This window comes from Corticium candelabrum, chromosome 7, assembly GCF_963422355.1.
Source record: "Corticium candelabrum chromosome 7, ooCorCand1.1, whole genome shotgun sequence".
Lineage (NCBI taxonomy): Eukaryota > Metazoa > Porifera > Homoscleromorpha > Homosclerophorida > Plakinidae > Corticium > Corticium candelabrum.
This window is the reverse complement of record NC_085091.1, coordinates 738,664-751,163: the sequence shown is the minus strand read 5'-3', so window position 1 is coordinate 751,163 and position 12,500 is coordinate 738,664. Positions and strand designations below refer to the sequence as shown.

Below are 12,500 nucleotides of genomic sequence, written 5' to 3'. Positions count from 1 at the left end.
TATCTGTCTGTCCAATACATATATTTCATACATTGAAACTAGTACACTCACACTAAACTGTAAAACAAACAAACAAGCCTGCAGGCCCTACACTAAAACTAACTGCTAATGCCTAAACAACTGAAACGAGTACGACTCAAAATTACATGAGCTACACTGAGCAAGTCTCAAAAGTTTTCTAGTAATTATTCTTGCATTCTGTCTGTCTGTCTGTAAGTTTGTCCATCTGTCCAACTGTCTGTCTGTCTGTCTGTCTGTTTGTCCATCTGTCCAACTGTCTGTCTGTCTGTCTGTCTGTAAGTTTGTCCATCTGTCCAACTGTTTGTCTGTCTGTCTGTCTGTCTGTAAGTCAACCTATCCATCTGTCCAACTGTCTGTCTGTCTGTCTGTAAGTTTGTCCATCTGTCTATCTGTCTGTCTGTCTGTCTGTAAGTCCATTTATCCATCTGTTTGTCTTTCTGTCTGTAAGTCCACCTATCCATCTGTCCGACTGTCTGTCCATCTGTCTGTCTGTCTGTCTGTCTGTAAGTCCACCTATCCATCTGTCCAACTGTCTGTCCATCTGTCTGTTTGTCTGTCTTTAAGTTTGTCCATCTGTCCATCTGTCTGTCTGCTTTGTCTGTCTGTCTGTCTGCAAGTTTGTCCATCTATCCATCTGTTCATTTGTCTGTCTGTTTATTTGTTTGTCCATCCATCCATATGCCCACATATCAGTCTCTCTGTCTGTCTGTTTTTGTCTGTCCATCTCTCCATTCATCTGCTCACACTAACTAAATCTAAAATCTCGCCAACCATTTCATCATCCAGAAAACCACACACCTACACTTAGTGACTACACCATCCACCAACCTGCAATTAGCAGCTGCTGATGCCGTACAAGCTGACAACGCAAGTAATGCTGCTTCTTTAGCTTCACTTTCCTCACGTGCTAAAAGCTTCACCAAACCGCTGATCCCTTCTACAGCACACAAACATAAATGTAAAAATAAACAAATATAGTACATGTGTGTGTGTGTGTGTGTGTGTGTGTGTGTGTGTGTGTGTGTGTGTGTGTGTGTGTGTGTGTGTGTGTGTGTGTGTGTGTGTGTGTGTGTGTGTGTGAACAGTTGGTGTGGATCGTGGATGTTTGACCTTCTTTGGCTATTGTGTCTCGACATACAGGACTCTCTGCCATTGAAGTAATAGCAACAGCAGCAGCCACAGCAACAGTGCAATTCTGTAAGAGAGAGATAGAGAGATAAACAAACATGTAGACACACAGACAAACACACAAACAAATTAATAACAAGCAACAAGCAATAATAAATAAAAATATAAATAAATAAATAAATAAAAATAAAAATAAATAAATAAATAAATAAATAAAAATAAACAAAAATAAACAAAAGTAAATAAATAAATAAAAATTAATAAATAATATAAATAAAAAAATAAAAATAAAAATAAATAAATAATATAATATAAATAAATAAAAATAAATAAATACATAAATAAAAATAAACAAAAATACATAAAAATAATAGAAATAGAAATAAATAAATAAATAAATAAATAAAAATAAATAAAAATAAACTTCTGTTTTCAGGCTTTCCGACAAGTCTGCTGTTGTGCGTAAGAACACACTCATAGTTTTGACTCGGCTGATTCTTAACGACATGCTGAAAGTCAAGGTATACTCTATTTCTTACATCCCTATGCTTCTCTCAACCTTCCCTCCTACATGTGTCGTTTGCCTGTCTGTCCACCTGTGTGTCTACCTGTTTATCAGTTTGAGCACCATATATGGATAGGTCTCTACCGTTTCTAATTATTTGTGGTATTTTGTTTCTAGGGGCATATTAGTGAGATTGCAGTTTGTTTGGAGGATGAGAATGAACATATCAAGAAGTTGGCGTGGTTCTTCTTTCATGAATTGTCACACAAAGGCAACGCGATCTACAACATCTTACCGGATATTATCAGTCAACTGTCAGATCCTGACCGAGCGTTGCCACAACAGCAGTTTACAACGATAATGAAGTACACACACACACACACACACACACACACACACACACACACACACCACACACGCACACACACACACACACACAGACACACACAGACACACACACACACACACACACACACACACAGACACACACAGTGACACACACACACACACACACACACACACACACACACACACACACACACACAGTGACACACACACACACAGTGACACACACACACACACACACACACACACACACACACACACACACACACACACACAAACACACACACACACACACACACACACACACACACACACACACAAACACACACACACACACACACAGACACACACACAGACACACACACACACACAGACACACACACACACACACACACACACACACACACACACACACACACACACACACCAACAAACTACACACTCAAACCCAAATGTAACACAACCCATTCTACATCCTCACATCGCTATTCAACAATCCAGTCAACGTCGTCTCCATGTCTTGTTCATGTAGAATCCTTCTGTTCTCTGGATTCCTCGCCGCTCGTCCAAGTGAGCTGACGGCATGTCGTTGGACATCAGAAGACGTTGCCTCTTGAGTAAACTGAAGGAGAGACGTGAGAGCTCCTGAGCCTTGCAGTAGTTGAGTGCTGGTGACATCTTCAAGACTGTTGGATAGCATCTGGAGAGCGTGGACATGGAGATCGCCGTAAGACTAGAAGAATGAAAGTTGAGATGTGGTATTGTGTGTGATGAGGTTGGTGGATTAACGAAGAGATAATAGATGGATAGTTGGTAAATAGACAGATAAACGTGAACAATGGATAAGCAAACAAATAATAACAAAAAGGATGAAAGACAGACAAACGGGGCAGACAAATGGACAAACAAACAAACAGATAAACAAACAGACAAACAGACAAACAGACAGACAAACAGACAGACAGACAAACAAACAGACAAACAAACAACCAGATAGACAAACAGACAGACAAAAGGACAGACAAATGGACAGACAAATGGACAGACAAATGGACAGACAAATGGACAAACAAATGGACAAACAAATGGACAGGTAAACGGACAGACAAACACACAACAGACGGGCAGACAGACAGACAGACAGACAGACAGACAAACAAACAAATACAGATAAACAAACAGACAGACAAATGGACAGACAAACGGACAGACAAACGGACAGACACACACAGACAAACACACAAACAAATGGGCAAACAGACAGACAGACAGACAGACAGACAGACAAGCAAACAGACAGACAAACAAACAAAAAACAAACAAACAGATAGACAAACAGACAAATGGACAAACAGACAGACACACAGACAGACACACAAACAGATGGGCAAACAGACAGACAAACAGACAGACAAACAAACAGACACACAGACAAACAGACAGACAAACAGACAGACAAACAAAGAGACAAACAAACAAACAGATAGACAAACAGACAGACAAAAGGACAGACAAACGGACAGACAAATGGACAAAAAATGGATAGACAAATGGACAGACAAATGGACAGACAAACGGACAGGTAAACGGACAGACAAACAAACAGACAAATACACAGACAGGCGGACAGACAGACAGACAGACAAACAAACAAACAAACAGACAAACAGATACAAATAAACAAACAGACAGACAAATGGACAGACAAATGGACAGACAAATGGACAGACAAACACACAGACAAACACACAGACAAACACACAAACAAACGGGCAAACAGACAGACAGACAGGCAGATAGACAGACAGACAGACAGACAGAGAGACAGACAGACAAGCAAACAGACAAACAAACAAACAAACAAAAAACAGACAAACGGATGGACACACAGACAGACAAATGAACAGACAAATTGACAGGCAAATGGACAAACAAATGGACAGACAAACGGACAGACAAACACACAGACAAACACACAAACAGACTGGCAGACAGACAGACAAACAAACAGACAAACAGACAGACAAACAGACAGACAAAGAAAGAAAACAAACTAACAGGCACATACATAAAAATGACAACAAACAAACTGTTACACAAACACAAATACACAAACTAACAGACAAACACACCCAACAAACAAACAAACATCAACAACTACAGAGATCATACACAAACATCTTCATCATACAAACGACTTGAGATAAACACAGTGTACGACAACACACCAACCTTGTTCTGTAAGAACTCCACAATCTTCTGAAGAGCTCCGATGTCTCGTAAACACTCACGACTCTCACCATCCTGTGAACAGTGAGTGAGTGTGAGGAGTGCCAACTCTTGTACCACCGGATACTCACTGTCCAACAAAGAAACCAACGAAGAAAGACCTAACAACATTAAACACAATTAATAATTAATTAATTAATTAATATAATTTTTTTGTCTTGAACTTGGGACTTAAAATAATTAATATAAAATAAATATTGTATAACATAACACTTAAGTAATTAAAGGGGAACTCCCATGAAAATAGAAGTAACGTTCTCATGATAGTACTAAGTGGCCTGATTCTATTGGTACCTTTCTGTCTTAATAGAACTCTTTCTGAACGGAGAAATTGAGCTTCCAACGTGGGGGCGTAACCCTATGGTAGTCGCCATTTTTGAGATGATGACGTACGAATATCTTACCGATTGCACATGTGTTGTCATCAGAGTATATGGCGTAGCTTCCGTACAGTTTTGAGCCCGAATGCGATGACGCTGAGAGCAGTTCGAGTTGGGGAAACTCTCATGAAATTGATTCGGATACAGGGGACGGAATCCCCGAGCGCTTGGTCAACTCAGACTGGTACACATGCGGTCAGTGTGTCGTCATGCCCACTGCCTTTGCTGCCAAGAGTTTGACGCGCTAAGTTAGAGACTCTGTGGTTTACGGTGTGTGGTAGAACACGCAACTTTTGAGCTTGTCTGCCTCAACTACGACGTTCTGTACACTGCTGTGTCCGCAGTGGTAGATGTCACTAAAGATTCCTTCACAGAACCTCTGAATCACAGGTTTCTTGACACAAATGCGTACGGTATTGCCATTTTGTTTATTGTCTTTCACTTTACAGGCTTTTGAGGTCGACAGCATACAGGCAGTTCACACATTGAGCTCCTAGGAGACTGGGCAGGCGTGCTAAAATGGTCATACCGTCATGTGTAGTTTTGCTATTAGAAGACCTTTCCCAGAAGAAGACGAAGTGTACGTGGGGTTTAGGGAGCATCATGATTAGATATGATTTTGACAATAATGCTTGTAACTACCTAATTCTAAGAATCTGTGTCAACTAATGTCCCATCTTATACATGCTATAGCGTTTGTATGTCATAGTTGTATGTTCTATGTAAATCTTGTTTTACGAGCACTAACAACAGTTTCCTTGAGTGGTCTTTCACAGGTGGCAATGTTGGCTGGTAAAATCACTGGAGGTTGTCTGGCTTTGTGTTTTCGAAGAGGTTGTGGATTCAGCTGCCGTTTATTTAGAACTGCTTTAAGGATTCCTTGCAGATAGCCATAGCTCTTTGATTCAGTGATGGGCTTTGCAACCCAGATCTTGGTAGGTTTGGGAAAAACCACCTTGTATCTCACTTCTCCGCCTAGTCAACCTTGTACGCGTATGGCCTGAGGTAATAGTAAATGACATTACCACGCATCGTAGACGGCTCACACCCAAGGACGTTCTTAGTGAGCATCCAAGATACTGTGTTATTAGATGCTACATCCTTTCAAATTCTGACTGACCCTCGATATATCCTCGCTACACAGAGCAACATACGCAAGTAAGATATTGCTACGTCATCATTTCAAAATGGCGACTGCCATGAGGTTACGCCCCCATGTTCGAAGCTCAATTTCTCCGTTCAGAAAGAGTTGTATTAAGAAAGAAAGGTACCAATAGAGTCAGGGCACTTAGTACTATCACGAGAACGTTACTTGTAATTTCGTGGGAGTTCCCCTTTAACTAAAATTAAAAACTTAATTAAGTTTATTACCAGTTGCAAAAACAAATAAATAAATAAATTAATTGATTAATTAATTAATAATAAATTACTAAAAATAATAAATTACTAAAAATAATATTAAATTAATTAATAAAAATAATTAATTAATAAAAATAATTAATTAATAAAAATAATTAATTAATAAAAATAGTTAATTAATAAGAATAATTGATAAATAAAAATAATTGATTAATAAAAATAATTGATTAATAAAAATAAATTGATTAATAAAAATAATTGATTAATAAAAATAAATTGATTAATAAAAATAATTGATTAATAAAAATAAATTGATTAATAAAAATAATTGATTAATAAACATAATTGATTAATAAAAATAAATTGATTAATAAAAATAATTGATTAATAAAAATAAATTGATTAATAAAATAAATTGATTAATAAAAATAACTGATTAATAAAAATAATTGATTAATAAAAATAACTGATTAATAAAAATAATTGATTAATCAAAATAATTGATTAATAAAAATAATGGATTAATAAAAATAATTAATAAATAAAAGAATTAATTAATAAAAATAATTAATTAATAAAAATAATTGATTAATTAAGTTCATCACCAGTTGCAAAAATAAATTAATTAAAATTAATAAAATAAAAATATAAAATATAGAAAATAGAAATAAAACTAAAATAGCAAATTAATAAAAAAATTAATAAATTAATTAGAATTAAAATGAAATAAATAAACTTAAAAATAATATTAATAAAATTAATAAAGTGTAAATAATAAATAAATTACTAAAATAAATAAAGTAATAAAAATTAATAAAATTATTTAAAATTATTTAAATCAATTAATTATTTTAATATCAATATATTAATAACATTAATTTATGACTAAGAAATTAGGAAAGTGTCTGTGTCAGTCACAACATATTATTATGTGTCTCACCATCACACTCTCTTATTGCAGCTCTTCCTTGATAATCTTCCATCAGCAAAGACAGAGTCTTCACACAATTTCTCTGCCAATATCAAACAGATGTAAAGTGACATTTGTGTGTATCAAGATCAAGCAACGAACAGATCCGTGTGTGTGTGTGTGTGTGTGTGTGTGTGTGTGTGTGTGTGTGTGTGTGTGTGTGTGTGTGTGTGTGTCCCCACATGTGTGTGTGCATGTGTGTCCACGTGTGAGTGTGTGTGCATGTGTGTGTGTGTGTGTGTGTGTGTGTGTGTGTGTGTGTGTGTGTGTGTGTGTGTGCGCGCGCATGTGTGTCCACATGTGTGTATGTGTGCATGCATGCGTGCGTGTGTGTGTGTGTGTGTGTGTGTGTGTGTGTGTGTGTGTGTGTGTGTGTGTCTACGTGTATGTGTGCATGTGTGTGTCCATGTGTGTGTGTGTGTGTGTGTGTGTGTGTGTGTGTGTGTGTGTGTGTGTGTACGCACGCGTGTGTGCATGCGTGCATGCACACACGTGCGTGCATGTGACTAACTTGAATATCACAATCTGGTGAGCTCAGAAGTGTAATAAGAGATGACACCCCATTGGATTCAATAATTGCAATTTTGCTAGTGAAATCACCTAAAATAAATAATTCAAAATTAAAGTCTGGGTGATTCTATGTATCTGACAACAACCTATACAGTCCGTCTGTATGTTTATTATATATTGTTTGTCTGTGTGTTTGTCCATCTGCATGTCTGTTAGTATGTCCATCAGTCTGTCCATCTGTCTGTCTACTTGTCTGTCTATCTGTCTGTCTATCAGTCTGTCCATCTGTCTGTCTATCTGTCTGTCTATTTGTCTATCCACCTGTCTGTCTATTTGTCTGTCTATCAGTCTGTCTATCAGTCTGTCTATCTGTCTGTCTATTTGTCTGTCTATTTGTCTATCCATCTGTTTGTCTGTCTAGTGTCTATTTGTCTGTCCATCTGTCTGTCCATCTGTCTGTCTATTTATCTGACCATCTGTCTGTCCATCTGTCTGTCTATTTGTCTGTCCATCTGTCTGTCTATTTGTCTATCCATCTGTTTGTCTGTCTATTTGTCTGTCCATCTGTCTGTCTATTTGTCCATCTGTCTATCCATTTGTCTGTCCATCTGTCTCTCTATTTGTCTATCTGTTTGTCTGTCTATTTGTCTTCCCATCTGTTTGTCTGTCCATCTATGTCAGTCAGCCTGCCTGCCTACACATCTGTCTCCATCCGTGCATCGACATGCTATAGATAATTGAAATCAATAATACCAAATAATTATGTTCAATGTATAGACTGTCACTCTTACTTCCAACCAACAATCAATTAGTTGATATTAACACAATTAATTAATTGATATTAACACAATTAATTAGTTAATATTAACACACTCCACCATTTATCCAATACATAGATGTAGATCATGTACAACAGTTCAAGCCTGATTTATATTGCTGATATATTAGATAATAAATATGCATTACCCGCCATGTTTGAAAGGGTTAGGCTTGCTTTCTCCTGACTGATGCTGCTTTCTGTAGATAACAAATTCAGTAGAATTGAAAAGAGATGATGTGATGTGGTGTGTGTGTGTGTGTGTGTGTGTGTGTGTGTGTGTGTGTGTGTGTATGTGTGTGTGTGTGTGTGTGTGTGTGTGTGTGTGTGTGTGTGTGTGTGTGTGTGTGTGTGTGTGTGTGTGTGTGTGCGCGTGCATGTGTGTGTGTGTGTGTGCACGTGTGTATGTGTGTGTGTGTTTGTGTGTGTGTGTGTGTGTGTGTGTGTGTGTGTGTGTGTGTGTGTGTGTGTGTGTGTGTGTCTGTGTCACTTATCTTACCATCTGCATTTAGAAGAGAAATCAAAACTGGAATCGAATTCAGCTTCCTGAGTAGTTTGCGTACATCAGCTGTAAGTGACAGAGCAACAACGTTGGATGCATATTCAAAGTGTCCCATTGAGATTAATATTCTTAGTGTCTCATCAACTGTCCGTCTGTCTGTCTGTCTGTCTGTCAGCCCATTTGTATGTCTGTCTGCCTGTCTGTCCATTTGTCTGTCTGTCTGTCTGTCTGTCCATCTGTCTGGTTGTTGTCAGTATTTCTGTCTGTCAATTAGTCAGTCAATAAGTTTGTGTGTCTGTCTATTTGTCAGTTTATCTGTCTGTCAGACTGTCTGTCCATAAATTCTGTCCGCCGTTCTTTCTGGTTGTCATCACAGTATTCCCGTCAATCAGTCAGTCAGTTTGTGTGTTCATTCATCTATTTATGTGCCAGTCAATCTGTCTACTAAATTTCTGTCTGTCTGTCTGTCTCTCAGTCTGTCCATAAATTCTGTCTGTCTGTGTGTCTGTCCATAAATTGTCTGTCAGTCAATGACTGTCTAGAAATTCTGTCTCAATCAGTATGTCATAAATTCTGTCTGTATCTGTGTCTGTCCATAAATTTTGTCTGTCAGTCAGTATGTCCATAAATTCTGTCTGTCTCTGTGTCTGTCCATAAATTTTGTCTCAGTCAGTATGTCCATAAATTCTGTCTGTCTCTGTATCTGTCCATAAATTTTGTCTGTCAGTCAGTATGTCCATAAATTCTGTCTGTCTGTGTCTGTCCATAAATTCTGTCTGTCTCTGTGTCTGTCCATAAATTCTGTCTATCAGTCAGTATGTCCATAAATTTTGTCTGTCTCTGTGTCTGTCAATAACTTTTTTCTGTCAGTCAGTGTCCATAAATTCTGTCTGTCTCTGTGTCTGTCCATAAATTCTGTCTGTCTGTCCGTCTATAAATTTTGTCTGTCAGTCAGTATGTCCATAAATTCTGTCTGTCTCTGTGTCTGTCCATAAATTCTGTCTATCAGTCAGTATGTCCATAAATTCTGTCTGTCTCTGTATCTGTCCATAAATTCTGTCTGTCTGTGCCTGTCTATAAATTTTGTCTGTCAGTCAGTATGTCCATAATTCTGTCTGTCTGTGCCTGTCTATAAATTTTGTCTGTCAGTCAGTATGTCCATAAATTATGTCTGTCTCTGTGTCTGTCCATAAATTCAGTCTGTCTGTCATCCTGACTGTCCATCTGTTCTCCTCTTTTCTCAATCGCTCATTGCAACACAATCCACCAACATCCCCATCTCTCTCCATCCCCTCCCCACAATACAATCCATAGAATATCTTACAATGAGTTGACAGAGAACTGATACACAGAGCTGCGTGGGCGCGGATCGCCTTATCCGTCGACCGCAAATGCTGCAACAGCGGATCAACAGCAGACAGATTAAGCAACTCCAAACGATTTCTTTCCGCTACACAAAAAAATTCAAACAAAAACAAATTCAAACAAAAACCGTTCTCTCACGTTTATCGACAATTTCTCACATTTCTCGGCGTATTTGTGCAACGATTCGCACGCCTTGGCGATCACCAGATTTTCCGACGAGTTGAGCATTAGAACGACGGTCTTAGGCTCTTTTGTTGTCAAATCTAAAGCGTCAAATTTCTACAACAAATTGTGACCTTAGTATCCCTCGTATGGGGCCCCGATTAACTCTATATTCGTTGAGCGTTACTTCGTCTACAGTTGGGGTGTCCGCTTCTTTTTTCTTGGGCATTTTTGGGTGAGACAGTAGCGAGTAATGAAGCTCTAAACAAGTAACAACGATGTTGTTGGGGACAACCGTCAACGTAGCAACCGAGAGAACCCGGATGTGACGACGAAGGGAGTGGTAATGTCAAGTGGTAAAATAAACAGTGAAGGTCAGAATTGAACATCCAGCGTGTTAGAAACTCGTCCACAGTTGATTCAAGAAGAAATAATGTATTGAAAATATTAATTGTAATCCGTGACTGTACAGATATTTACATATAGCTACATTGGATGTTTATGTATGTGTGTATTACATTGGATGAGCTACAATACACAATTTACAATATAAAATATGTAAGTACATGTACGTCTAACGTGTGAGTCTCAGGACTGTCCATAGAACGAGCAGTTCCAATATCATTGGTAATACGCTAAGAAAAGAGAACAAATTTGTATATGATGGATGTCTGATAAAATGATTACACACACGGACACACACACACACACACACACACACACACACACACACACACACACACACACACAACGAAAAAACAAGCAGATAGATCACCTGCAAAATCCAAAAATATACCAATAGAGATCACAGCTCCACGCCTGCACGACAAAGTAAGCGAGAGCAACAACTGCACTCGTGTGAACGCCGATAGCTAACCAAACAACCAAACAAATGTAGAGCAGTGACGTGTGTGTGTGTGTGTGTGTGTGTGTGTGTGTGTGTGAGAGAGAGTGAGAGAGTGAGTGAGTGAGTGAGTGAGAGTAAGTCAGAGTGAGTGAGAGTGAGTGAGAGTGAGTGAGAGAGAGTGAGTGAGTGAGAGTGAGTGAGAGTGAGTGAGTGAGTGAGTGAGTGAGTGAGTGAGAGTGAGTGAGTGAGTGAGTGAGTGAGAGAGTGAGTGAGAGAGTGAGAGTGAGTGAGAGAGTGAGTGAGTGAGAGTGAGTGAGAGAGTGAGTGAGTGAGAGAGTGAGTGAGTGAGAGAGTGAGTGAGAGTGAGTGAGAGAGTGAGTGAGTGAGTGAGTGAGTGAGTGAGAGTGAGTGAGAGTGAGTGAGTGAGAGTGAGTGAGTGAGAGTGAGTGAGTGAGAGCGAGTGAGTGAGAGCGAGTGAGTGAGAGAGTGAGAGAGAGAGCGAGTGAGTGAGAGAGTGAGTGAGTGAGTGAGTGAGAGTGAGTGAGAGAGTGAGTGAGTGAGTGAGTGAGCAAAACACCCAGAGCGTAGGTCCGTCTCAACTAACTTTCAGCCATACTTTCCACACAGTTTACAACCTTTACAGATACCAACTGAAACATTCATCAAGTCCTTACGAGATTGCCCCAATGGGTCCAGCTGTGGGAATGATGGGTGGAGGTTTGAGCACTTGAAAGTGTTATTGGAGTCAGATCTAACCTGGACTTCTCTCTACAATATTTGCAACATCATCCTTGGCGGTCATGTACCTGATCCGATAATGAAGGCATTAGCAGGAGCTAAATTGATTGCTCTCAAGAAAAACGAAGTAGACGTACGTCCTATTGCAATTGGCAACTGTATTCGACGACTGGTGGCCAGAGCAGTGTGCTCTCATTTGAAGAAGGAGATGGCAGACTACCTTGCACCTCATCAATATGGAGTGTCAACACCTGGAGGAGCTGAGGTTATGTCTCACCTGATTCAATTGTGCTCACAACAAGATGAAAACTCTGTCATTTTGAAAGTTGATGCAAAGAATGCTTTCAACACCATTAGTCGTGACATCATTCTGGAAGAGGTGGCAGTCCATTTTCCACAAATCTATCCATTTGTGGCAAAATGCTATGTCAACTCCACCCCACTGGTAGTGTCACTAAACGGCCAAGATACTACTATTCAATCGGTGGAGGGTGTGCAGCAGGGTGACCCCCTTGGACCATTTCTCTTCAGTCTTGCTCTGCACTCTGTCATCTCGAAACTC

At 38.9% G+C, this 12,500-nt stretch overlaps 2 protein-coding genes and 1 long non-coding RNA gene across 3 annotated transcripts in view; 2 read left to right on the top strand and 1 right to left on the bottom strand.

Annotated features, from left to right (window-relative positions):
• The window catches only part of LOC134182245 (armadillo repeat-containing protein 3-like), a 19,191-nt gene extending 8,557 nt beyond the window's left edge, over positions 1-10,634 (bottom strand). The window contains exons 1-11 of the mRNA XM_062649632.1: positions 10,541-10,634; positions 10,350-10,470; positions 10,151-10,276; positions 8,824-8,892; positions 8,474-8,524; positions 7,509-7,597; positions 6,968-7,040; positions 4,232-4,389; positions 2,481-2,732; positions 1,132-1,216; positions 850-958 (exon numbers count right to left, since the gene is read on the bottom strand). Of these exons, the coding sequence (XP_062505616.1) occupies positions 850-958; positions 1,132-1,216; positions 2,481-2,732; positions 4,232-4,389; positions 6,968-7,040; positions 7,509-7,597; positions 8,474-8,524; positions 8,824-8,892; positions 10,151-10,276; positions 10,350-10,470; positions 10,541-10,582 (1,175 nt within the window). The 5' untranslated portion in view covers positions 10,583-10,634. The remainder of the gene's footprint in view (positions 1-849; positions 959-1,131; positions 1,217-2,480; positions 2,733-4,231; positions 4,390-6,967; positions 7,041-7,508; positions 7,598-8,473; positions 8,525-8,823; positions 8,893-10,150; positions 10,277-10,349; positions 10,471-10,540) is intronic.
• Positions 1,200-2,014, top strand: LOC134182247 (uncharacterized). The gene is made up of 3 exons (XR_009970295.1): positions 1,200-1,218; positions 1,586-1,670; positions 1,832-2,014. It is a non-coding gene; the product is annotated as an uncharacterized LOC134182247 (long non-coding RNA).
• Positions 10,635-11,859: 1,225 nt separating the features above from the next.
• LOC134182069 (uncharacterized) overlaps positions 11,860-12,500 on the top strand; it is a 2,480-nt gene continuing 1,839 nt past the window's right edge. Inside the window, exon 1 of the mRNA XM_062649398.1 lies at positions 11,860-12,500. This exon is cut by the window's right edge and continues 1,839 nt beyond it. Coding sequence (XP_062505382.1) covers positions 12,018-12,500 — 483 coding nt within the window. The 5' untranslated portion in view covers positions 11,860-12,017.